Raw genomic sequence first — 27,901 nt, forward strand, 5'->3', positions numbered from 1 at the left:
ATACCATCTAGTCAAAATAGGACTGAATCAGAACGCCAATTTCACTCAGCCTTTATCAACGCTGTGACAACCGATTTGAACATATTTCCTCCGTTGCTGACATGTAGCCGACACGATAAATTGGCCGGCAGAAGTATTTACGGTAATTATGATGTTACATTGTTGCCGATTGTACGCGATACAAATTTAAGTGAGGATTTACGCGAAGATACGTTCTCGGATGAATTTCGGATGAATTTGTGGTTCTAGTTTTAACGTAGATGGGTCTCTTTAGGCTAGCTAGAGTATATGTACAAATGCAGTTGTTCCCAGCCTAGTTCTCAACCAGGGGTACTTGGTCTAGCCACAGTTGATAATTGAGAAGTCTCATGAGACCTTAGGCCTACTGTTAAAATGCACATGAGGGACACTTCAGGGGTACTCCAGGCAGACCAAAATTAATTTGCCCGACAGTGGTACAGTAACCGAAAAAGGTTAGCCCACTAAACCCAAGATGTATTCTTAATTTTAAGGTCCAAGAACCTTGTATGTTATTTTCAGCGGTAGACTGGCTCTGGCAGCCAAAACAGCCAAGTACTCCATCTGAAAATAAATGGATTTCTCAATTGCGATATGATTCTAGAAACATAAAGCCCTTTACTATCACATCGGAATAATTCCACAAATACAAAATATACACTTACTGTACACCAGGGGCACCACTTTGGTTTTAGAAGTGGGGGGGACATAATCTGGCGGTGGTCCTCCCCCAGATTTTTGGGGGGACATCTAAAGCTATTTTCTTGCATTTTTACACAATCCAATATGCTGTCTCTATTTAGAACAAAAAGTAAGCAAACATGCCCACTGTCATCAAGCTAGGTAAGAGATCATTATTAAGTATGTTTAATGTGATTAATCAGACTGAACAAGATCAAAGGTAATTCAATAATAAATATTGTTGCACCTTTAACCGATAGACTAACAAATGAACAACTTGAAAAACTAAGTCGACTTTTGACTTTATTAAGACATCCTCTATATCAAATTTCAGTCAGACTGACCTGCCAGCCCGAGCCACCTGCACGCCCGACCCCCACCAGTCCAGTAAATAACTCCACTCTCTCCCAACACAAGTAACTTCCCAGTTCCCACCTTAATTTTTTTTTGTTCCCGAGGGAATGTTTTGGAAACAAAAAACATACAGTTGAAGTCGTTTACATAGACTTAAGTTGGAGTCATTAAAACTCATTTTTCAACCACTTCACAAATTTCTTGAAAACAAACTGTAGGTTTGGCAAGTCGGTTAGGACATCTACTTTGTGCATGACACAAGTAATTTTTCCAATAATTGTTTACAGACAGATTATTTCACTTATAATTCACTGTATCACAATTCCAGTGGGTCAGAATTTTACATGTACTAAGTTGACTGTGGCTTAGGATCTTCTGATAGGCTAATTGACATCATTTGAGTCAATTGGAGGTGTACCTGAGGATGTATTTCAAGGCCTACCTTCAAATTCAGTGCCTCATTGCTTGACATCATGGGAAAATCAAAAGAAATCAGCCAATAACTAAAAAATTGTAGACCTCCACAAGTCTGGTTCATCCTTGGGAGCATTTTCCAAATGCCTGAAGGTACCACAAACAATAGTACGCAAACAATAGTACGCAAGTATAAACACCATGGGACCACGCAGCTGTCAGACCCCTCATTCTGTCTCCTAGAGATGAAGTATTTTGGTGTGAAAAGTGCAAATCAATCCCAGAACAACAGCAAAAGCTCTTGTGAAGATGCTGGAGGAAACCGGTACAAAAGTATCTATATCCACAGTAAAACGAGTCCTATATCGATGTAAACTTCTGATCTACTGGGAATGTAATGAAATAAATAAAAGCTGAAATAATTTATTCTCTACTATTATTCTGACATTTCACATTCTTAAAATAAAGTGGTGATCCTAACTGACCTAAGACAGGGACTTTTTACGAGGATTAAATGTCAGGAATTGTGGAAAAACTGAGTTTAGATGTATTTGGCTAAGGTGTAACCCCAAACCACACAACCTACTCAGGTTTAGGATCTTAATGAAAACATGTATTTTTAGTTTTGGGTGTGTTAGGCCAAAGCCAGAGTGATAACCCACAGGACGGCAGACCCACATGGCAAGGACTGAGCAGCCCATCGGCTAGGGATTGCCTAAATTGTTATCTCCCCAGAAGTATGAATGTTTTCAATACAGACTCCTTCAGTCATAATGTATCTATATATTAGGCATCCAGACCTTATGCAAGTTGCTCCCTTAATCTGGTAATAAATCAAAGCTATTGATGCATAACTTGACACTGTGGGAGGATAACCAACCTTCCAATTAATGGACATGTTTCTTATCTGCTATAAATGCTTGGTTAAACAGTTTCTTCAGATAGGTCTCCAGTATCAACATTTCCAAGCAAACAAAACCAATAAGAAGAGTGAATCTGTAGACATGCAGAGATAAAAGAACATACTGTTTGCCAGAATTCTGCCAGCCTTCACAAGACCATAACATATGCAAATGTGTCCCCTTTTGTGTTATACACCTCTAGCAGAGGATTTACATGGTTGAGTGCATGTTATTCAGTTTCACTGGCATATAGTACTTTCTATAGATGGCCTTAAACTAGTAATTTATGTCTGAGATGATATGAACATGACTGGACATTCAAACATATGTATCTTTTCATCATCAATAGCTTCTACCAGGTCTTCACACTTTCATTTTACATGTTTCAGTTCGCTGCAGCTAGCAACTGGAACAAGCTGCAACAGACTCAAACTGGACAGTTTTATCTCCATCTCTTCGTTCAAAGACGCAATCATGGACACTTACTGACAGTTGTGGCTGCTTTGCGTGATGTAATGTTCTATCTACCTTTCCCTTTGTGCTGTTGTCTGTGCCCAATAATGTTTGTACCATGTTGTGTTGCTGCCACCATGTTGTGTTGCTGCCATGCTGTGTTGTCTTAGGTCTCTCTTTATGTAGTGTTGTGGTGTCTCCCTTGTCGTGATGTGTGTGTTGTTCTATATTTTAGTTTTTATTTATAATCCCAGCCCCGTCCCCGCAGGATGCGTTTTGGTCGGCCGTCATTGTAAATAAGAATTTGTTCTTAACTGACTTGCCTAGTTAAATCAAATGTTTTGTGTCATCGGGAAAAGCCTAGATCAATTCATGATAGTTTGTATATCAACGTTGGAGGTTTGTCAGACTGCATTAAAATAGCATCTGGCTTGTCCAGTGTTTGCTGCACTGAGAGAATTAAGTATTGTATCTGCAAAATTTCACCTCACAGACTGGTCTTCCCTGGCTGTCTGACCCTGCTGGGACCCCTGTCACCATCTCGTCCTGCTAAGACATGATGAGCAGGGTTCCATTCCTGTGGGACGCCTGAAGGACCTGCGGGTTTGATAGAGATCATTGCAGCACAGTCTGCGGACAGTCAGACAGATGACTTGGACACACAGATTATTTGGAAACGGTCCTCTGTCTGCTTGGTATGCGTTAGCCTCACATCCTTTTCGCATTATTCACACACTCAGATTTTGCTGCTTCAACTTCTTCAATAGCCTATCTCTCACAGTTGGACGTGAGCGTTCAAGTGTTCCTAGTATTTGTGGTCTCATTAAAATAGAGTAGGCTGCCTACATAGGCAGAGAATCACGTGGCAGTTAAATATCAAATAAGATTATACTTCAGTTTACAGTGTCTAAAAAAAATAATGATAATGGAAAGAAGTGGAGGGCGCTCAACCAACGTGAGTCGACCTGCAATCAAAACATGGAATCCTCATTGAAAAGGAAAAGGCACAAAAGCACACACAGGTTAGGTTACTATGGTGAGCACCGGTGAGCCTATTCATTTAAGTATTGATTACCCTTTTATTTGCCTCTGCCTGCAAATTGTCCTCCTAATAGGTGGGCGATATTCTATTGGACTAAGCTAAATGTAGCAAGTGTCTTATTCATGCTGCTTACAGTTCAGTAGCTACCTGCGAGATCAGGTGTGGTCTCAATTAAATAGAGTAGGATATAGCCTATGCATGAGCAGAGAAGCACAGCGCAGTTTTCTTTCCACGGAAATGTACTTCCTATATTGCCTAGAAAGTTCTAAATACTAATCACCCACATTTTTGTCTGAAAATCTTCCCACTCCTAGAAGGTATCCTAGAAAATATCTCAAGAGAAAGTGCAAGTCTCTCCAACTCTGCTATCTTCAATCTAACATATTGGCTGATCTAGCCCAGTAATACAGATAGCCTAATATCGGGGCCATGTGAGAATCTCCTGGTAATTTAAACTATTTTAAGGTATTTTAGCTCATTTGATATTGCCTATAGGGCTCAAAATTGCTGCGACTATGGCTGGCAAGTGAGCTGTGTCACATACGCCTAAAATAACATTGCGGGACTGCAGTTGTGTTTGGGACAAGTCCTTGTGGGAGTCGGACAGAAAGCTGGTGAGGTATGAAAAGCTGCGGATGCTGGCGCAGACCTCTACTGAGCACCGTGACAGTGAAGCCTGTAAATGTTAGAGCTGTGTATTACTGTGTCAGTGTGAAAAGTAGGGAATTAGCAAGGGAAACGGACAGCTCAATAACGTTACATTGCCATGCTGACTAATAAAACCTCTCAAAACAAATGCTACATACATTTCCATACCGACAAAAGCTGTTAGCAATATGAGGCAGCTATTATTACTATGTCTGACAGATGGGTCAGCTCTAGCCTCTACCTGACTGTGGTAGCTACTAGCTAGTGCAGCTAATTCACCTCAGTCGAGAGGGGATTAAACATTCGCTAACGTTACATGCCAGTTACAATACTAGCTCAGCACTGGGAATAAACACTAGTTTAGTTTTTTGTATGTAAAGTTAAACAGCAGTTACCTTGTCAACTAAAGAGTAACCAGTTTCTGCTGTGCTTGCTTTTAGAACTCTGAAAGAGTTACGGTGCATTCGGAAAGTATTCAGACCCCTTTGACTTTTTTCTCATTTTGTTACTTTACAGCCTTATTCCAAAATGTAATGAATAAAAAATATTCCTCATCAATCTACACATAATACCTCATAATGACAAAGTAAAAATAGGTTTTTAGAAATGTATATTAAAAATTAAAATATTTGCGTAAATATTCAGACATATTTGCTCCGGTGCATCCTGTTTCCATTGATCATCCTTGAGCTGTTTCTACAACTTGATTGGAGTCCATCTGTGGTAAATTAAATTGATTGGATTTAATGGAGTTTCCCCAGCATCCTGAAAATTGAAGGTCCCCAAGAACACAGTTGCCAACATCATTCTTAAATGGAAGAAGTTTGGAACCACCAAGACTCTTCCTAGTTCTGGCCCCCTCGGCCAAACTGAGCAATCGTGGGAGTAGGGCCTTGGTCAGGGAGGACAAGTTAAGCCTGATACAGAGGCTATTTCTTTGGGCTATTGCCTGTGTATATTTGGTAAATCTACTTGTATATTTTGTATGATATGGGTCTTTCACCATTGGATCGCCAAGACCTGTCAATAACTCGACACTGAGTACATCGACCTGTCTTTCCTTTTGCTGATTTCATGCCCTTACCACTGCTACAAGGTCCATGTTTTTACAATTACATAGGTTAATAAAAATACTGCATGGTGGTGGCAGCATCATGCTGTGGGAATGTTTTTCAGGGACTGGGAGACTAGTCAGGATCTAGGGAAAGATGAACGGAGCAACATGCAGAGATCCTTGATAAAAACCTGCTCCAGATCACTCAGGACCTCAGACTGGGGCAAAGGTTTACATTCCAACAGGACAACGACTCTAAGCACACAGCCAAGACTACGCAGGCGTGGCTTTGGGACTCTGAATGTCCTTGAGTGGCCCAGCCAGATCCAGGACTTGAACCTGATCGAACATCTCTGGAGAGACCTGAAAATAGCCGTGTTGCGACGCTCCCATCCAACCTGACAGAGCTTGAGAGGATCTGCAGAGAAGAATGTGAGAAACGCCCCAAATACAGGTGTGCCAAGCTTGTAGCGTCATACCCAAAAATACTTGTTTGTAGTAGCTGCCAAAGGTGCTTCAACAAAGTACTGAGTAAAGGGTCTGAATACTTGTGTAAATGTGACATTTCTGTTTTTCTTTTTAATACATCAGCAAACATTTCTAAACGTGTTTTCACTTAGTCATTATGGGGTATTATGTGTAGATTGATGAGGAAGATGGTGAGATTTGCGCACTGTAAACTGTTTTAACCTGCTTCGTCACAGTTGCAGCAGACTGTATTTTTCAGTGATAATACATTTCTGGCGGGCCTTCCATTACACACAGGTGTTCAGAGCATACTAGATACTGTAGCTAATTAGCACAAGTGGTCCCTCTGTCTTCCGTAAACACGTGCTGTAAAATGGAGATATGGCCATGTGGGTACACTAACCTTATAAAGGTGTGTATCAATTTAACCTTTTTCTTTTTCGATAATGATATCTCACTGATATGAAAAATAAAGTCCTTGTGCTTCCAAAACCTTACCTCACGTGATGTGTGTTGATGTCCCCCGTACAGAAGATGCCTTCCTTTAATGACTCTGTAATGTAATGGGCTAGGAACCACTGTATGAGTTGTTGAAAGGGAAGTTTCCCCTTTTATTTGTCTAAAAGAGGACAACAATTACTTATGCGTCTACCAATGTATGGTAAATCATATCACTTTTCAGTCAATGTATTGGAGCTCGTGAACCACATTTCAGAAGCATGCATGTATTGTCTAGAATATATATTTGGCTTAATACATTGTTAAACCACTTTAAAATATTTTATATATTTTTTACTGCATTTCATTTTACAAACTGCTGATGGGGGTTAGACATTAGGATTAGAATTAAGCATATTTTCATAGGGTAAGGGTACATCAATTAATTAAATGTACAATATCAAACAAGATAATATAAACCATCAGACAGTTATGTATATTCTTAGCTCTATTGTGGCCCCTGAGGCCCTCGTAGCATTATCAGCTTAATCGAAGTTAAATAAGAATCCGTCTGTAACTACTGTATGGGGAAATTCCACGGTAACAGAGACTCTGATCTTTCTGCTCAGATGCAAAGTTTGGTAACAGAATAAGGACGCATGGCACAAACCGTCATTTTGTTTCCAAACTTTGCATTGTTCAAGTAAATGTGTTTTTGTCAAATGTTCAAAGTAGTCCTTGTGCATAGAGTCGTATGGTTTGTTAAACGGACCCAGGACTGAGTTTGGGAAACCCTGCTCAAACAGTTAGACATTTCACTTGAAAACAAAAAACAATGATTACAAAGTTTAGTCCAGGACTAGGCTTAATCTGTGTCCTAGAAAGCGGCCCTTATAGCACAGGTGGTAGATGGGGCATGTTCCCTATAACTGCAGGATTGCTGGCTCAAGCCCCGCTCTGGCTGTTCCTCTTTAATCTCTACAATGGTACTCTGCGGGGAAGTAACACTACCTAGCAGTATCTTCATTAGCCTAACCGACTCGCATTGCACAGCAGAAAGCCTTTAGCAACTGCTGAGATTTAAAAGGTCAGTGGCCTGTGTCTGTTCAAATCAGAGAGATAGATGCTGTCATCAAGCCAAAGGGTGGCTACTTTGAAGAATATCAAAGAGATTTTGATTTGTTTAACACTTTTTCTTGGTCACTACATGATTCCATATGTGTTATTGCATAGTTTGGATGTCTTCACTATTATTCTACAATGTAGAACATAGTAAAAATAATGAAAAACCCTGGAATGATTAGGTGTGTCCAAACCTTTACCTGGTTATATATATTTTTTTAAATATGTTGCCTATAATGTAATTGCAGCAAGTAGGAGAGGGCAACATAAAGTACTGTTTAAATGATCTTGACTACCAGAGAGAAAATAAACAACAGCACAATTTCTCCCAAACACAGTCTTTGTTATTCATTTTGTGGCTGATCTTTTTGTGTTACCTGTGAACTAATTTTAGTCTCTCTTGTCATTCAGAGGCTGAGCACTGGGCAGGGGAGCCTTGCATCTCACAAGTGCTTACATAATATCCATTGATTGAGTTGATTAGTAGAGTTTAGTGAATGGAAGTGAAACTGAGGTGGAATACAGTGCCTTGCAAAAATATTCATCCTCCTTGGCGTTTTTCCTATTTTGTTGCATTACAACCTGTAATTTAAATAGATTTTTATTTGGACTTCATGTAATGGACATACACAAAATTGACAAAATAAAAAACTGAAAAGAGGTGTGTGCATATGTATTCACCCCCTTTGCTATGAAGCCCCTAAATAAGATCTGGTGCAACCAATTACCTTTTAGATGTTACATAATTAGTTTGCACACAGGTGGACTTTATTTAGGTTTCACATGATTTGTCACATGATCTCAGTGTGTGTGTGTATATATGTATATATATATATATTAGTGCCTTGCGAAAGTATTCGGCCCCCTTGAACTTTGCGACCTTTTGCCACATTTCAGGCTTCAAACATAAAGATATAAAACTGTATTTTTTAGTGAAGAATCAACAACAAGTGGGAGATTTGTCTTCCAACAAGACAATGATCCAAAACATAAAGCAAAATCTACAATGGAATGGTTCAAAAATAAACATATCCAGGTGTTAGAATGGCCAAGTCAAAGTCCAGACCTGAATCCAATCCAATCTGTGGAAAGAACTGAAAACTGCTGTTCACAAATGCTCTCCATCCAACCTCACTGAGCTCGAGCTGTTTTGCAAGGAGGAATGGGAAAACATTTCAGTCTCTCGATGTGCAAAACTGATAGACATACCCCAAGCGACTTACAGCTGTAATCGCAGCAAAATGTGGCGCTACAAAGTATTAACTTAAGGGGGCTGAATAATTTTGCACGCCCAATTTTTCAGTTTTGATTTGTTAAAAGTTTGAAATATCCAATAAATGTCGTTCCACTTCATGATTGTGTCCCACTTGTTGTTGAAAATACAGTTTTATATCTTTGTTTGAAGCCTGAAATGTGGCAAAAGGTCGCAAAGTTCAAGGGGGCCGAATACTTTCGCAAGGCACTGTATATGTGTGTATATATATGTATGTTATGAAAGGCCACAGAGTCTGCAACATCACTAAGCAAGGGGCACCATGAAGACCAAGGGGCTCTCCAAACAGGTCCAGGAAAAGGTTATAGAGAAGTACAGATCAGGGTTGGGTTATAAAAAAACAACTGAACATTTTAACATCTCATGGAGCACCATTAAATCCATCATTAAAAAATTGAAAGAATATGGCACCACAACAAACCAGCCGATACAGGGCTGCCCACCAAAACTCACAGACCAGGCAAGGAAGGCAACAAAGAGACCAAAGATAACACTGAAGGAGCTGCAAAACTCCAATATCCGCGGTGGAGCATCTCCATTTGACCACTTTAAGCCGTACACTCCACAGAGCTGGGCTTTACGGAAGAGTGGCCAGAAAAAAGCCATTGCTTGAAGAAAAAATAAGAAAACACGTTTGGTGTACACTAAAAGGCAAGTGGGAGACAACCCAAACATATGGAAGAAGGTACTCTCTGGTCAGACGATACTAAAATGTAGCTTTTTGGCCATCAAGGAAAACGCTGGCGCAAACCTAACATCCCCCCCCCCCCCCATTACCCCGAGAACACCATCCCCACAGTGAAGCATGGTGGTGGCAGCATTATGCTGTGGGGGTGTTTTTAATCTGCAGGGACTGGGAAACTGGTCAGAATTGGAGGAATGATGGACGGTGCTAAATTCAGGGAAATTCTTGAGAAGGGAGTTGATAGGCTTAGTCATAAACAGCGCTGTGCTTCAAGCATTGCGAAGAGCTGCAAACGCAGGAAAGTGCTGTTTGAATGAACGCTTACGAGCCTGCTGCTGCCTACCACCGCTCAGTCAGACTGCTCTATCAAATATCAAATGATGGGCTTAATTATAATATAATAAACACACAGAAATACGTGCCTTAGGTCATTTAATATGTTAAAATCCGGATACTATCATTTCGAAAACAAAATGTTTATTCTTTCAGGGAAATACGGAACCGTTCTGTATTTTATCGAACGGGTGGCATCCATAAGTCTAATTATTGCTGTTACATTGCACAACCTTCAATGTTATGTCATACTTATGTAATATTCTGGCTAATTAATTACGGTCTTTGTTAGGAAGAAATGCTCTTCACACATTTCGCAGCGAGCCAGGCAGCCCAAACAGCTGCATATACCCTGACTCTACTTTCACAGAACGCAAGAGAACTGACATTTTCCTAGGTAATATTGCCTGCTAAAATGAATTACTTTTAACTAAATATGCTGGTTTAAAAGTATACTTGTGTATTGATTTTAAGAAAGATATTGATGTTTATGGTTAGGTACATTAGTGCAACGGCAGTGCTTTTTTTGCGAACGCGCTTGTTAAATCATCACCCGTTTGGCAAAGTAGGCTGTGATTCGATGATAAATTAACAGGCACCGCATTGATTATTTGCAAAGCGGGACAAGCTAGTTAAACTAGTAATATCATCAACCATATGTCGTCAACCAGTGATTATGTTAAGATGGATTGTTTTTTATAAGATACGTTTAATGCTAGCTAGCAACTTACCTTGGCTCCTTGCTGCACTCGCATAACAGGTGGTCAGCCTGCCACGCAGTCTCCTTGTGGAGTGCAATGTAATCGGCCAATGTCCAAAAATGCCGATTACCGATTTTTGTTATGAAAACTTGAAATCGGCCTTAATTAATCGGTCGACTTCTAGTCTTAGGCGTCTCACAGTACGGACATTGACATTTATTGCCCTGGCCACATCTGCAGTCATCAAGCCTAAGGCATGTTCATGCAGATGAGCTGGGACCCTGGGCATCTTTCTTTTGGTGTTTTTCAGTCAGTAGAAAGGCCTCTTTTTAGTGTCGTAAGTTTCCATAACTGTGACCTTATTTGCCTACCGTCTGTAAGCTGTTAGTGTCTTAACTACCGTTCCACAGGTGCATGGTCATTAATTGTTTATGGTTCATTGAACAAGCATGGGTAACAGTGTTTAAACCCTTTACGATGAAGATCTGTGAAGTTATTTGGATTTTTACGAATTATCTTTTTATACAGTTTATATATCCTAATAAGCAACTAATTCTAAAACACTTAGAAATATAGCAATGTGATACATTTCATATTACATGACCCTCCCCTGGACCAGATAAAAAATATATATATATATATATATATATATATATACTAAACCCTCCCTTTGCCTGAAATAGAAAAAGCATGACTTTCCTCCAGGTAATTATTCTGTGAATTTGGATCTGTCCCTAATGACATAAGGATCCTCTATTTTGCCTGTCCTTGAACCTTTCTTGACCTCTAGCAATCATGCAAATCTGCTATGATGTTGCTGGGTTTGACATCCATACTGGCATTGTAATTCTCACACCAATAATTATATTGATTGATTTAAGAATACTTTTGTTAATCATGTAGGGACATTTAAAAGGCCAGGGTCGTGTTCTGTAGGAACAAAACGCCAGAAAATGTTTTGAAATGGAACTGACTGTCCTGAACAAAAAGGCCAGTGTTGTGTTTTGTATGAACGGACTTGATTTTTGGGTGGGTGGAAATGGGACAAAGGCATTGGTAGAAAAAGTACCCAATTGTCATACTTTTCTATAAGTAAAGATGCCTTAATAGAAAATTACTCATGTAACAGTGAAAGTCACCTAGTAAAATACTACTTGAGTATAAGTATCTGATTTTATATATACTTAAGTATCTAAAGTAAATGTAATTGCTAAAATATACTTAAGTATCAAAAGTAAAACTATAAATCATTTAAAATTCCTTATATTTAGCAAACCAGACATCGCAATTTTATTTTTACATTTTTATTTACTGATAGCCAGGGACACTCTCCAACACTCTGGCATAATTTACAAACAAAGCATTTGTGTTAAGTAAGTCTGCCAGATCAGAGGCAGTAGGGATGACCAGGGATGTTCTCTTGATAAGTGTGTGAATTGGACCATTTTCCTATCCTGCTAAGCACTCAATGTAACGAGTACTTTTGGGTGTCAGGGAAAATGTATGGAGTAAAAAGTACATTTATTTTCTTCAGGAAGTAAAAGTTGTCAAAAATATAAATTAGTAATGTAAAGTACAGATACCACCCCAAAAATGACTTAAGTATTACTTTAAAGTACTTTATACCACTGGACAAGGGACTACTTGTCCTGAACTTATCCCATAAGGACACTCAAATTATGTCCCAAATGGCATCTTATTTCCTATGTAGTACACTGGGGAATAGGGGTATCATTTGGAATGCTACCTCTCCCTTGGAAATCCAACCTGTTGTTATTGTCTGCCCTGTAGCTGTGCGGCTGAGGTGGGCTGGTTTTATGAGCGAGCCTGGATGACCGTGATGGAGGAGGCTGCCACTCGGCTGGAGAGGGAGCATGTGCACAGCGTCTACGAGAAGATTGCTCCTTATTTTAACGACAGCCGCTACAAGGCCTGGCCCAAGGTGCGCCAGTTCCTACTGGACCATGAGCCTGGCAGTATCATCGCTGACGTGGGTATGTACGCTACTGTGTCTGTTCTACTGCTGATGGACATGCATTAAGTGGGTATGTGTCTCTGTCTTAATACTGGCCTCGGTCTGTCCTACCACTGACTATCTCTGGTGGCCTAAGTTTAATTGAAACAAACAAAAAGTCCGATAACAACATACGCTGCCTAAGGTTTTCTACCTGCTATTGATTGATTTCATGATGCAATGTTTCGTTGTTGACAAGCAAATTAGTCTTTGGTTGACTCTTGCTTTCAGCTACTGTCTAAGATGGTGTGTGATATTCTTAATTTCCCACTAGGGGGTTGATTTTCACACTCGAAAGTACCAGTCATTCTGAGATGCCTCGCTTCAAGTCTGATAAATCTGATAAATCCACTATAATTGAGAATTTCAATAAGCATTTTTCTACGGCTGGCCGTGCTTTCCACCTGGCTACTCCTACCCCGGTCAACAGCACTGCACCCCCCACAGCAACTCGCTCAAGCCTTCCCCATTTCTCCTTCTCCCAAATCCAGTCAGCTGATGTTCAGAAAGAGCTGCAAAATCTGGACCCCTACAAATCAGCCGGGCTAGACAATCTGGACCCTTTCTTTCTAAAATGATCTGCCGAAATTGTTGCCACCCCTATTACTAGCCTGTTCAACCTCTCTTTCGTGTCGTCTGAGATTCCCAAAGATTGGAAAGCAGCTGCGGTCATCCCCCTCTTCAAAGGGGAGGACACTCTTGACCCAAACTGCTACAGACCTGTATCTATCCTACCCTGCCTTTCTAAGGTCTTCGAAAGCCAAGTCAACAAACAGATTACCGACCATTTCGAATCTCACCATACCTTCTCTGCTATGCAATCTGGTTTCAGAGCTGGTCATGGGTGCACCTCAGCCACGCTCAAGGTCCTAAACGATATCTTAACCGCCATCGATAAGAAACATTACTAATCATTGATCTGGCCAAGGCTTTCGACTCTGTCAATCACCACATCCTCATCGGCAGACTCAGCCTTGGTTTCTCAAATGATTGCCTCGCCTGGTTCACCAACTACTTCTCTGTTGGAGTTCAGTGTGTCAAATCGGAGGGTCTGCTTTCCGGACCTCTGGCAGTCTCTATGGGGGTGCCACAGGGTTCAATTCTTGGACCGACTCTCTTCTCTGTATACATCAATGATGTCGCTCTTGCTGCTGGTGAGCCTCTGATCCACCTCTACGCAGACGACACCATTCTATATACTTCTGGCCCTTCTTTGGACACTGTGTTAACAACCCTCCAGGCAAGCTTCAATGCCATACAACTCTCCTTCCGTGGCCTCCAATTGCTCTTAAATAGAAGTAAAACTAAATGCATGCTATTTAACCGATCGCTGCCTGCACCTGCCCGCCTGTCCAACATCACTATTCTGGACGGCTCTGACTTAGAATACGTGGACAACTACAAATACCTAGGTGTCTGGAAGGAGAGTTTACAGTCTAACATCAAACATCTCCAATCCAAAGTTAAATCTAGAATTGGCTCCCTATTTCGCAACAAAGCATCCTTCACTCATGCTGCCAAACATACCTTTGTAAAACTGACCATCCTACCAATCCTCGACTTCGGCGATGTCATTTACAAAATAGCCTCAAATACCCTACTCGACAAATTGGATGCAGTCTATCACAGTGCAATCCGTTTTGTCACCAAAGCCCCATATACTACCCACCATTGCGACCTGTACCCTCTCGTTGGCTGGCCCTCGCTTCATACTCGTCGCCAAACCCACTGGCTCCATGTCATCTACAAGACCCTGCTAGGTAAAGTCCCCCCTTATCTCAGCTCGCTGGTCACCATAGCATCACCCACCTGTAGCACGCGCTCCAGCAGGTATATCTCTCTGGTCACCCCCAAAACCAATTCTTTCTTTGGCCGCCTCTCCTTCCAGTTCTCTGCTGCCAATGACTGGAACGAACTACAAAAAATCTCTGAAACTGGAAACGCTTATCTCCCTCACTAGCTTTAAGCATCAACTGTCAGAGCAGCTCACAGATTACTGCACCTGTACATAGCCCACCTATAATTTAGCCCAAACAACTACCTCTTTCCCTACTGTATTTATTTGTATTTATTTATTTATTTTGCTCCTTTGCACCCCATTATTTTTATTTCTACTTTGCACATACTTCCACTGCAAATCTACCATTCCAGTGTTTTACTTGCTATATTGTATTTACCTTGCCACCATGGCCTTTTTTTGCCTTTACCTCCCTTATCTCACCTCATTTGCTCACATCGTATATAGACTTGTTTATACTGTATTATTGACTGTATGTTTGTTTTACTCCATGTGTAACTCTGTGTCGTTGTATGTGTCCAACTGCTTTGCTTTATCTTGGCCAGGTCGCAATTGTAAATGAGAACTTGTTCTCAACTTGCCTACCTGGTTAAATAAAGGTGAAATTAAACATTACAAAATGAAGTCATGATGTCAATGTCAAAACACAAGTAGCACTCCCAAAGGAGTGCACCATATAGGCAAGCAAATAGGGTGCCATTTCATACTGGCCTCATGCATGTCTTTCTCCTGGGGTTGACATCTAGGCTGCATTCTGATTCTCTGCCCTTCTCCGAAAGGGTGCACATGCATACTAATGCATATACATGCATATATTAAACAATTGTGGAAACTCCCTCCAGCCAGTGCTTACACCAATCCAATTCTTTGAAATCTATGATTGGTGAGTGAGCAAGTGCACACTTTGGGAGAAGGGTGGAGAATCAGGACTGGGACCTGGTGTTTGTTGTTGATTGTCTGCCCTCATCCCCATCACAGGCTGTGGCAATGGCAAGTACCTGCACATCAACAGCAGTGTGTTCAAACTGGGCTGTGACGTTTGTCGCCCCCTGGTGGACTCTGCCTGGAGCCAGGGCCACGAGGTGCAGCTGTGTGACAGCCTCAGGCTGCCGTACAGGGATAGCTGCTTTGACGGTGTCCTCTCTATCGCAGGTAGGCCTATGCTTCATTCAACATGGGAGGGTACTGGCCTGTGTTGTCTAGCGGTTAGTGTGTCTGACCCCAGTTCAATTGGGGGTCAGACCAACTGGCTTGCATTCTGACTCACACTCCTGCTACCATTACTTTCTTTTCACTGTCCTCCTCACTCCCCCTCGGGCCTAACCCTACAATGTTTGCATATCGGAAGTGTCTGGATAGGTATAAGCAGTGCTTGACTTGGGATGAAAGAAGTGCAGGAGCTGTCTTCTTGCAGGTCGGTCCATTAGACTATGTTCATCGAAGTTCACAAATTACATTGTGCTATAGAGACCTCTGTTTATTCATTGTTAAGGGTTTGTACATATTGTTCATGACTATTATTATAGCCTACATGAAAAAGTAAGCATTATTGACACTGGAAGGCTGCTGTGTCTGATCCCATGTAGACCTACCGTCTCCTGCCATTGTGCCATTGATCAAGGCACTTAACCCCCACAAAGTAGAACTGCACGGTTAGTCACATGTGGTCAACCATCCGTCTGGAGAGCTCCTGGGTGTGCGGGCTTGTCTTTTGATCTAGCCGTGAAACACCCTAGCCTGCTTATTGAGGTTCTGTTGAGCAGCTGATGTTAATGCTACAATGTGGTTAGACCAGGGCTGGAACAAAAGAGTGCCACCTCTGAGGATGGTTGCCCATGACTGAGGTAAAAGTGAAAGTCACCCAGTAAAATACCACTTGAGTAAAAGTATTTGGTTTTAAATATACCTAAGTATCAAAAGTAAAGTATAAATAATTCCTTATATTAAGCAAAGCAGACGGCACCATTTTGTTTTTAAAAAGTATGCATATCCAGTGGCACACTCCAACACAGACATTATATACATAATATAGATATGTGTTTAGTGAGTCCGCCAGATCAGAGGCAGTAGGGATGACCACGTGTTCTCTTGATAAGTGTGTGAATTTCACAATTTTCCTGGCCTGTTAAGCATTCAAAATGTAACGAGTACTTTTGGATGTCTGGGAAAATGTATGGAGTAAAAGTACACAGTATCCAGATGTCTCTTAAACAAATCAGATGGATCAACACCCTCCTAATCTTTCCATAATCTCTCCAACACTGCCAGACTACTGGAGGCGGGAGCAGCCATGGTGGATTCACAGGAATAGCTACCGTTGGACTAAACTCCCTTCCATACAGTCCCATCTCCCTCGTCTGGGTATTACCCACACACCCAACGCTCTGTTCTGTCTTCGCTCATGTTCCCAGCATGCTTGTAAAATCCCTTTCTCAGGATGAGACACCCCGTGTACCTGTAGGTTGACCCAATAGTTAATTGCCAGCTGGTGTCTCCTAATCTGCAATGGCATCCCCTATCTCCACCTGTAGTCCAGACACTAGGGAGGTCTGAAATGCCCACCTACATATTTTGAGTCCTTGCCCCTTCCCCATCAGATCGGATCAATGCAACATACATGGTGCTCGATGAGGAACGCCCAGCCCCCCCACTCCTTCCCCGTCAGATCGGATCAATGCAACATACATGGTCCTCGATGAGGAACGCCCAGCCCCCAACTCCTTCCCCATCAGATCGGATCAATGCAACATACATGGTCCTCGATGAGGAACGCCCAGCCCCCCCACTCCTTCCCAGTCAGATCGGATCAATGCAACATACATGGTCCTCGATGAGGAAAGCCCAGCCCCCCCACTCCTTCCCCATCAGATCGGATCAATGCAACATACATGGTCCTCGATGAGGAAAGCCCAGCCCCCACTCCTTCCCCGTCAGACCGGATCAATGCAACATACATGGTCCTCGATGAGGAAAGCCCAGCCCCCACTCCTTCCCTGTCAGACCGGATCAATGCAACATACATGGTCCTCGATGAGGAACACCCAGCCCCCCACTCCTTCCCCATCAGATCGGATCAATGCAACATACATGGTCCTCGATGAGGAAAGCCCAGCCCCCCACTCCTTCCCCGTCAGACCGGATCAATGCAACATACATGGTCCTCGATGAGGAAAGCCCAGCCCCTCCCACTCCTTCCCCATCAGATCGGATCAATGCAACATACATGGTCCTCGATGAGGAAAGCCCAGCCCCCACTCCTTCCCCATCAGATCGGATCAATGCAACATACATGGTCCTCGATGAGGAAAGCCCAGCCCCACTCCTTCCCCATCAGACCAGATCAATGCAACATACATGGTCCTCGATGAGGAAAGCCCAGCCCCCACTCCTTCCCCATCAGATCGGATCAATGCAACATACATGGTCCTCGATGAGGAAAGCCCAGCCCCCACTCCTTCCCCATCAGATCGGATCAATGCAACATACATGGTCCTCGATGAGGAAAGCCCAGCCCCCCACTCCTTCCCCATCAGATCGGATCAATGCAACATACATGGTCCTCGATGAGGAAAGCCCAGCCCCCACTCCTTCCCTGTCAGACCGGATCAATGCAACATACATGGTCCTCGATGAGGAAAGCCCAGCCCCCACTCCTTCCCTGTCAGACCGGATCAATGCAACATACATGGTCCTCGATGAGGAACGCCCAGCCCCCCACTCCTTCCCCATCAGATCGGATCAATGCAACATACATGGTCCTCGATGAGGAAAGCCCAGCCCCCACTCCTTCCCCATCAGATCGGATCAATGCAACATACATGGTCCTCGATGAGGAAAGCCCAGCCCCCCACTCCTTCCCCATCAGATCGGATCAATGCAACATACATGGTCCTCGATGAGGAAAGCCCAGCCCCCCACTCCTTCCCTGTCAGACCGGATCAATGCAACATACATGGTCCTCGATGAGGAAAGCCCAGCCCCCACTCCTTCCCCGTCAGACCGGATCAATGCAACATACATGGTCCTCGATGAGGATCGCCCAGCCCCCCACTCCTTCCCAGTCAGATCGGATCAATGCAACATACATGGTCCTCGATGAGGAACGCCCAGCCCCCCCACTCCTTCCCAGTCAGATCGGATCAATGCAACATACATGGTCCTCGATGAGGAACGCCCAGCCCCCACTCCTTCCCAGTCAGATCGGATCAATGCAACATACATGGTCCTCGATGAGGAACGCCCAGCCCCCACTCCTTCCCAGTCAGATCGGATCAATGCAACATACATGGTCCTCGATGAGGAACGCCCAGCCCCCACTCCTTCCCAGTCAGATCGGATCAATGCAACATACATGGTCCTCGATGAGGAACGCCCAGCCCCCCCACTCCTTCCCCATTAGACAGAGCATCACATTTAGCACCTTCTTACACTTTCCCACCACTCCTCTCAATGTGTTCTGCCCAGGTCAGTCTAGTGTTAAAGTATACCCCAAGGAACCTGAAGGCCCCCACCCTCTCCAAGTTTCTCCCATATAACCTCAAGCATACCTCATCTCCCACCTTGTAAAGAACACGATGTGAGTTTTATCTACAGAGGACCTGAATCCCCACATGTTAAGGATCGGTGTCCCGCTAGCGGGGAGGGCGTGTAATTAAAATAAATTCTAATAAATATTATGGATTTTAAACATTTTAGGTACATGTAAGTGTCTTATATCAGCTGAAATCTTAAATTCTTGTTAATCTAACTGCACTGTCCGATTTACATTTACATTTAAGTCATTTAGCAGACGCTCTTATCCAGAGCGACTTACAAATTGGTGCTTTCACCTTATGACATCCAGTGGAACAGCCACTTTACAATAGTGCATCTAGGTCTTTTAAGGGGGGGGGTGAGAAGGATTACTTTATCCTATCCTAGGTATTCCTTAAAGAGGTGGGGTTTCAGGTGTCTCCGGAAGGTGGTGATTGACTCCGCTGTCCTGGCGTCGTGAGGGAGTTTGTTCCACCATTGGGGGCCAGAGCAGCGAACAGTTTTGACTGGGCTGAGCGGGAACTGTACTTCCTCAGTGGTAGGGAGGCGAGCAGGCCAGAGGTGGATGAACGCAGTGCCCTTGTTTGGGTGTAGGGCCTGATCAGAGCCTGGAGGTACTGAGGTGCCGTTCCCCTCACAGCTCCGTAGGCAAGCACCATGGTCTTGTAGCGGATGCGAGCTTCAACTGGAAGCCAGTGGAGAGAGCGGAGGAGCGGGGTGACGTGAGAGAACTTGGGAAGGTTGAACACCAGACGGGCTGCGGCGTTCTGGATGAGTTGTAGGGGTTTAATGGCACAGGCAGGGAGCCCAGCCAACAGCGAGTTGCAGTAATCCAGACGGGAGATGACAAGTGCCTGGATTAGGACCTGCGCCGCTTCCTGTGTGAGGCAGGGTCGTACTCTGCGGATGTTGTAGAGCATGAACCTACAGGAACGGGCCACCGCCTTGATGTTAGTTGAGAACGACAGGGTGTTGTCCAGGATCACGCCATGGTTCTTAGCGCTCTGGGAGGAGGACACGATGGAGTTGTCAACCGTGATGGCGAGATCATGGAACGGGCAGTCCTTCCCCGGGAGGAAGAGCAGCTCCGTCTTGCCGAGGTTCAGCTTGAGGTGGTGATCCGTCATCCACACTGATATGTCTGCCAGACATGCAGAGATGCGATTCGCCACATGGTCATCAGAGGGGGGAAAGGAGAAGATTAATTGTGTGTCGTCTGCATAGCAATGATAGGAGAGACCATGTGAGGTTATGACAGAGCCAAGTGACTTGGTGTATAGCGAGAATAGGAGAGGGCCTAGAACAGAGCCCTGGGGGACACCAGTGGTGAGAGCGCGTGGTGAGGAGACAGATTCTCGCCACGCCACCTGGTAGGAGCGACCTGTCAGGTAGGACGCAATCCAAGCATGGGCCGCGCCGGAGATGCCCAACTCGGAGAGGGTGGAGAGGAGGATCTGATGGTTCACAGTATCGAAGGCAGCCGATAGGTCTAGATTCTAGAAGGATGAGAGCAGAGGAGAGAGAGTTAGCTTTAGCAGTGCGGAGGGCCTCCGTGATACAGAGAAGAGCAGTCTCAGTTGAATGACTAGTCTTGAAACCTGACTGATTTGGATCAAGAAGGTCATTCTGAGAGAGATAGCAGGAGAGCTGGCCAAGGACGGCACGTTCAAGAGTTTTGGAGAGAAAAGAAAGAAGGGATACTGGTCTGTAGTTGTTGACATCGGAGGGATCGAGTGTAGTTTTTTTTTTGTAGATTTACAGTAGCTATTACAACGAAAACATGCCATACGATTGTTTGAGGACGGCGCCCCACATCAAAATATTTTTCCACCAGCACAGGTTTCATACATTCACATATAAAGATTAAATATTGTATTACTTTTAAAAAAAAAACTTCCTCTGATTTGTCATCCAAAGGGTCCCAGCTATAATATGTAGTGTCGTTTTGTTAGATAAAATACATTTTTTATATCCCAAAATGCCCGTTTAGTTGGCGCTATCAATTTGAGTAATCCACTCAATTTGCAGAGAAAGGAATCTGAAAATCTACCCCTAAACTTTGTTTCAACAAGTCAAAATGAGTTTCTATTTACTCCTCAGACACCCTAAAATGTAATCAAACTATAATATTTATTTCGGAAAGAAGTATGTTCAATTGGAAACCAATTTTAGCAGGTGCGCAACTTCGTCATGGTGTGCAATAATTCTCATACTAAAACTGTTTACAAGCCTGAAACCTTGAACATAGACTGACATCCTGTGGAAGCCATAGGAATTACATCCAGGGAGCTATTTTACAATATTATAGCTTTCTCTTGCATTTCTAAGAGGCTGGTCTCTCAAAAAAATAAAATTACGGTTGATTTTCCCCACCATATCTATTGTGTTATATTCTCCTACATTATTTTACAATTTCTTCTAAATTTAAAGTGTTTTCTTTCCAATGGTACCAATTATATGCATAGCCTGGCTTCAGGGCCTGAGCAACAGGCAGTTTACTTTGGGCACATTATTCAGGCAGAAATGGAGAAAAAAGGGGCCTAGCCCTAAGAAGTCATTAATGCCCACCGCTCTACCTCCTCAATTGCTTCCTGTACCTTCTTGACTATGTATGGTAAACATTATTGATCATGTTTGTGTGTGGATGGGCCGCAGCCCGTCTGGTGTTCAACCTTCCCAAGTTCTCTCACGTCACCCCGCTCCTCCTCTCACTCCACTGGCTTCCAGTTGAAGCTCGCATCCGCTACAAGACCATGGTGCTTGCCTACGGAGCTGTGAGGGGAACGGCACCTCAGTACCTCCAGGCTCTGATCAGGCCCTACACCCAAACAAGGGCACTGCGTTCATCCACCTCTGGCCTGCTTGCCTCCCTACCACTGAGGAAGTACAGTTCCCGCGCAGCCCAGTCAAAACTGTTCGCTGCTCTGGCCCCCCAATGGTGGAACAAACTCCCTCACGACGCCAGGACAGCGGAGTCAATCACCACCTTCCGGAGACACCTGAAATCCCACCTCTTTCAGGAATACCTAGGATAGGATAAAGTAATCCTTCTCACCCCCTCCCCCCTTAAAAGATTTAGATGCACTATTGTAAAGTGGCTGTTCCACTGGATGTCTTAAGGTGAACGCACCAATTTGTAAGTCGCTCTGGATAAGAGCGTCTGCTAAATGACTTAAATGTAAATGTAAATGTTTGAGAACAACGGAGAACTAATCACGCTCGCCTGCTGTGTACCATTATCCACCAGGTAGCTGCCTGAGAGGCTTCCCCAACCTCACACGGATAGACCTTCCAAACAGGAATCCCTTTATCCAGGTGTACGTTCTTCCATCTAACCCCGGAATATTGAGCTCGATAAACAACCCCTCCTTCTACATCATATCATATACCTTTGACCACATCAAAAAAGACAGATACAACAGTCTCCTTGTTCACTTGAGCCTTCCTGACCTCTGCTTCTAAGCAGAGCACTGGGTCCATAGTTCCCCTAACATTCCTGAACCCACTCTGATGTGGCGATACTAGCCCCTTGCACTCCAGGAAGTAAGTTAGCCTCTCTGTAATCATACCTTCCATCATCTTAAATACATGTGATGTTAACGCTATTGGCCGATAGCTTGTTGGCCTCGTCCTTCCCTGGCTTTCGGATTGGTACCACTACTGTAGTTTACCTTCCTCCACACTCTTGTACAACACCAATACCTTATCCAGTGCCTCAACAATAAGATGGGCCAACATAACATGGCACACCTCAAATTTCCCAGATGAAGGTAACCCAGTTTTACCTATTTCCCTTTTGTGCATTCAACGCATAATTTACATCCTCACTCCTATCTAGCACTCCTGGATGCTTCTTTCTCATTCTCTCTCTGCCCTTCCATCTGACAAATTGACCAGGTTTTCACTTGGACAAATGCTTTGGACATCATCTCTCCTCATCTGTTACTGGCACATCCCGCTCGTCAATACTGGATTATCCCACTCCCTTCTGGCCCCACTCATCAATACTGGATTATCCCACTCCCTTCTGGCCCACTCATCAATACTAGATTATCCCACTCCCTTCTGGCCCTACTCATCAATACTGGATTATCCCACTCATCAATAATGGATTATCCCACTCCCTTCTGATCCCACTCATCAATACTGGATTATCCCACTCCCTTCTGGCCCCACTCATCAATACTGGATTATCCCACTCCCTTCTGGCCCCACTCATCAATACTGGATTATCCCACTCCCTTCTGGCCCCACTCATCAATACTGGATTATCCCACTCCCTTCTGGCCCCACTCATCAATACTGGATTATCCCACTCATCAATACTGGATTATCCCACTCCCTTCTGACCCCACTCATCAATACTGGATTATCCCACTCCCTTCTGGCCCCACTCATCAATACTGGATTATCCCACTCCCTTCTGACCCCACTCATCAATACTGGATTATCCCACTCCCTTCTGGCCCCACTCATCAATACTGGATTATCCCACTCCTTTCTGGCCCCACTCATCAATTCTGGATTATCCCACTCCTTTCTGACCACACTCATCAATACTGGATTATCCAACCCCCTTCTGGCCCCACTCATCAATACTGGGTTATCCCACTCCCTTCTGACCCCACTCATCAATACTGGATTATCCCACTCCCTTTTGGCCCCACTCATCAATACTGGATTATCCCACACGTTTCTGGCCCCACTCATCAATACTGGATTATCCCACTCCCTTCTGGCCCCACTCATCAATACTGGATTATCCCACACGTTTCTGGCCCCACTCATCAATACTGGATTATCCCACTCCATTCTGGCCCCACTCATCAATACTGGATTATCCCACGCCCTTCTGACCCCACTCATCGTCTTAATCATCCCCCACACTTCTCCCACAGGTGTCGCCCTTCCAATGGTGTCACAGAACCAATGCCAACATGACCTCTTAGTTCTCCTCACCAGGGCCTGGGCCTGCTTATACTGAATCAGATGTTGGAAGTTATGTGTCCTTTTCAGTACCAATGCAATCTTTTAACAGCCTACTGTCATGCCGATTCACAGACTAGCGGCAAATACACTTGAAGAAAACTGAATCAGGAACTGAATGCCTGCTCTCCATTGCTATTCAATGCAGATCCTGCCTTCATGCTTTGATCAACTTTTTTTTAAACCTCCGTATGTGAATCTGGGCCTGCGATATGCTACTTTGTTTTATAGAGGAGTGAAAATGCAATTCCCAAAAAATTTGAGGTGCCAGTACGGTGCTCTGGAAAGCTCCGGCCCAAATCAAGAACTGTGGTAGGGAGTGAATTGGGACCCAGTGTTAGGCTAACTGGGCACTTCATTCAATTAAATAAAAGCTTTGTATATCCAATTTACATTTGAACATCGTCTTTGGCATGAGGCTCACATGCATCACATTCATTTATCCATCTCTCTTCGATTTAAAGGGGCAATTTGGGATTGGTACATACATTTTTGGACTTCTAAATTCATGATATATGGCCATTGATTATAAACTGGGTGGTTTGAGCCCTGAATGCTGATTGGCTGACAGCCGGGGTATATCAGACTGTATACCACGAGTACGACAAAAATATAATTTTAACTGCTCTAGTTACATTGGTAACTACATTTTTTTGGTAAATTACATTTATAATAGCAATAAGGCACCTCGGGTTTGTGATATATGGCCAATATATCACGGCTATACCACGGCGTTGCGTTGTGCCCAAGAACAGCCCTTAGCCATGGTATATTGGCTATATACCACACCCCCACGGGCCTTACTGCTTAAATATAATGTATGCATGCCTCATGAGCTTAGTTGAACTGTCTTACCTCATCATCCAAAATATAAGCTGGTTTTACTCCATTGTTTGTAAATGTTGCAATCGTAATTTGTAAACAAATACTGTACAGCTTCAAAACATGGTTAAAAATCATTTTGATCTCATGGATGGTCAGTCCTTGCAACCATAGCTCTGTCTATGAATTTGAGTGGTTCCATTTCTCCAGCCCCATCCCAAAGCTGTTTACCCAAAAAAGTGTCTGGTTCCATTTTGTTGTTTTTGAATCCCAAATTTCCCATTTAACATACTCCCAACTGCCTCTGCTTGGGTATCATGTAGCTGTTCATGTTCAGTGCTTCACTTCAAATCACAGTGGTTGTGACATGAATCGAATGTTGAAAACGAGGCCAGTTTCATAGTTGACATGAGATACACTTCCTGGCACAGCGCCCTTGTTGCCTCGGCAGCCGGGTTACCAAGATAACAAGGGTATGTTTGGGGAAATAATGAATGGTTTTATTGCAAGGTAAAGCGGTGTCTAATTACCAACGCGTGAGTAGGCAGGATTTGGGTGATCATTTGCCCTAGGACAGTATTAATAATCATAAACACTGGCCCCTCAGTGGCCTCAGGAGGTCGAACAATTACTGCCGCTGCCTTCAGAGCACAAGTATAGCGACGTCGGCGTGGGTTCCAATCCAGCCCATCAGTATTGGGGTCAATTCATATTGAAAGAAGTCAATTCAATTCAGTCAATTTGAATTTAAAACTTTTGAAATAAATAAATATTTTGATGCCCCTTATGCTATTATTGAACCCTCTTCGCTATCTCAATGACCCCCCCTCCCATTCTGAACTTGCCATTCAGAAAGATCTGTTGAACTTGTGACAATACTGTACAAGAAGCTCCAATGCCCACCACTTTCCTAGTTGCACTGCTCAACTTTCCAACCCTCAAAATGTTTTTTCTCCCTCTAGTCATCCATCATCTGTCCACCAAAGAGCGTCGTATTCGAGCAATAAAGGAAATGGCAAGGACCCTGCGCGTGGGCGGGCGCATCATGATCTACGTGTGGGCCATGGAGCAGACACGGCGGAAGTTTCAGAAGCAGGACATCTTTGTGCCCTGGAACCCCAATCCCCCATCCCCCACCCTGGGCAGGGAGCGGCCCACACCCAGGAGGAGGGGCGCTGTACAGAGCATGAGCGGTAGGTAGCTGGTTAGGTGCCGAAAGGTTGCCGGTTTAATATCTGGAAGGCTGCTATTTTTTGTTGTTGATCCCAGGTGCAAACCCCTGCTGTTGTGCTCTTGAGCAACACTCTTAACCCCTAAAATATTTTTTTTTTGTGTGTGTGTGTGTGTTTGGACTAACCAAGTAAGATTTATTTTCTTACCTATCCAAGAATGCCTCTACAGCGACAAGAACAGGAAGGTGAAAAGCACATCGTCCATGCTGGACAAAGAGGAAATGACCTGCAGTCCCCATCAGAGCCACAGGCTCTGGATCTTCTCACGCTCCCTGGACTCTGTCTTTGACTTTGGCAGCCTGACCATCTCCAGATCCACCTCCAGGGAACTCATCAGCACCGTCTCCTCCCGGCTTGGGGAGGCGGAGGGGGGAAAGGTCGGCCGCAGAGGCAGGGGAGCGGGCCTCATCAAGCAGCTATCCAGCCTCTTTTCTGGCTTCTCCAGGAACAACTCGGAGGAAGATGTCTTTGACTCGGTCACAGACTTAGCCAGGAGCCAGAGAGATTATGGCAACGACAACCACTCCAACTCCACAGAGAAGACCAGTGTCCCTACTGCCTTGGTCCAGGAGTGTGGCTCTGTGGCCCTGCCTGACCTGGTCTCCTCCTACCAGAGGGAGCACACAGAGGGTCCAGGGGAGAGGGAAGCAAGCCCACCCGGAGACCTCAAACAGGACAGTGAAGGGGAGCCGGAGGCCGCCTCGTGTCTGCGCTATTACCACGTGTTCCGGGAGGGCGAGCTGGCGGAGCTGATCGAGAGCCACGTCCAAGAGCTCCACGTCCTTTACTCCTGCTTCGACCACGCCAACTGGTGCGTGGTGGCCGAGAAGGTCCAGGTTTGGAACATATGACTTGGTTTTAACAAGTTTATTTTATTTTTTTATCATGATTTATTCATCTTGCGCCTCAAAGACAAAAAGTACACTATTTTTTAAGAGATGTTGAAGGTACTCTTCTAATTCTTGAGGTGTTGTTTTAAGAGGTAGTGTTTCGCAAATGGAAAGTGCCCAATAAGCAGTGTCCAGAGTCCCAGGGCCACGGTATATCTGGTCTGCGTCCCAAATGGCACCCTATTCCCAAGACTTCTATCCTCCGTTCCAATGCTGCTATCAATGGACCACCAATAACTATGAAAAATGTCTGCCAAGGAATCAAGTCATTTAAGTTTTCCCTCTCTAAATTTTGCTCTTCTGTTTTTAGCCATAGAGGAACTTATAGGATACCCCCCCCTTCCATTTGCCTCTTAGACTAACTATTGACCATTATGTTATATAGTGGTGGAATGGGTCTCTCAAATGCAAATTCTGCCTGTATTTGTCTTCATATGTTCCGCAAAATACAAGAGGAACCAACCTTGCAGCAACGTTCTGTGACGTGTTGGTATCCCTTTCTGTGGACCACTTGTGTATAATGGGTCACGTTCTAAGGAGCCATGTGCTGTTATTAAGAATGCTTAATTAAGTCAAGTGCTGTAATGTCAATGCTGTCTGTGTGATTTGGTGTTAACATGTTGTCCAGCTGAACTAAACCAATATAATTTTTGGGGCAAATGATCAGACATATGTCCTAGATGATACTGTGAAATGTTGCACTGTAGGTCTGTTGCTGCTTGCTGAATGTCCGTGGTTCGCATATTAATAGCTCCCAGAAAACGTGAAACATTTCTGTAGTCATTGAGCCGTGGGTAGTTGCATAAGCCTGTCAGTCCAGTGCAGCATGTCTAGTAGACTCACTACTATGATACTGGTGTACAGATTTTATGGTTGATTTTTAAAAATGACCATTTTTAAATAGAATTTGTCTGTGTATGTTTTTAGCCCATTAATAAATAATTAGTATGAATCTCCTTCTTGTGATTGATTTACTCGTCCTAATCGTAATCTGTTTATTCTACCAATGTTCTCAATTTCCTGATACATTGAGGCCAGGG

General features: G+C 43.8%; 1 protein-coding gene across 2 annotated transcripts; it reads left to right on the forward strand.

Annotated features, from left to right (window-relative positions):
* trmt9b (tRNA methyltransferase 9B) lies at positions 1 to 27,817 on the forward strand. 2 transcript variants are annotated; one of them, XM_029673304.2, is made up of 5 exons: positions 1 to 142; positions 12,378 to 12,580; positions 15,377 to 15,550; positions 25,702 to 25,932; positions 26,128 to 27,817. In XM_029673304.2, the coding sequence occupies exons 2-5, from the start codon at positions 12,418 to 12,420 to the stop codon at positions 26,820 to 26,822; spliced, it is 1,263 nt and encodes a 420-aa protein (XP_029529164.1). In that variant the 5' UTR covers positions 1 to 142; positions 12,378 to 12,417; the 3' UTR covers positions 26,823 to 27,817. The 2 variants fall into 2 exon arrangements, with proteins under 2 accessions (XP_029529164.1, XP_029529165.1); XM_029673305.2 differs by lacking the exons at positions 1 to 142; positions 12,378 to 12,580 and adding an exon at positions 15,208 to 15,281.
* The last annotated feature ends 84 nt before the right edge of the window (positions 27,818 to 27,901 follow it).

The sequence above is a fragment of the Oncorhynchus nerka genome, linkage group LG11 (genome assembly GCF_034236695.1).
Source record: "Oncorhynchus nerka isolate Pitt River linkage group LG11, Oner_Uvic_2.0, whole genome shotgun sequence".
Lineage (NCBI taxonomy): Eukaryota > Metazoa > Chordata > Actinopteri > Salmoniformes > Salmonidae > Oncorhynchus > Oncorhynchus nerka.

Coding starts and splice junctions, on each gene's coding strand:
- trmt9b (XM_029673304.2), top strand. CDS start 12,418: ATGACCGTGATGGAGGAGGCTGCCACTCGGCTGGAGAGGGAGCATGTG. Junction 12,581..15,376: donor CAGTATCATCGCTGACGTGG/GTATGTACGCTA, acceptor TCCCCATCACAG/GCTGTGGCAATGGCAAGTAC. Junction 25,933..26,127: donor CGCTGTACAGAGCATGAGCG/GTAGGTAGCTGG, acceptor TACCTATCCAAG/AATGCCTCTACAGCGACAAG.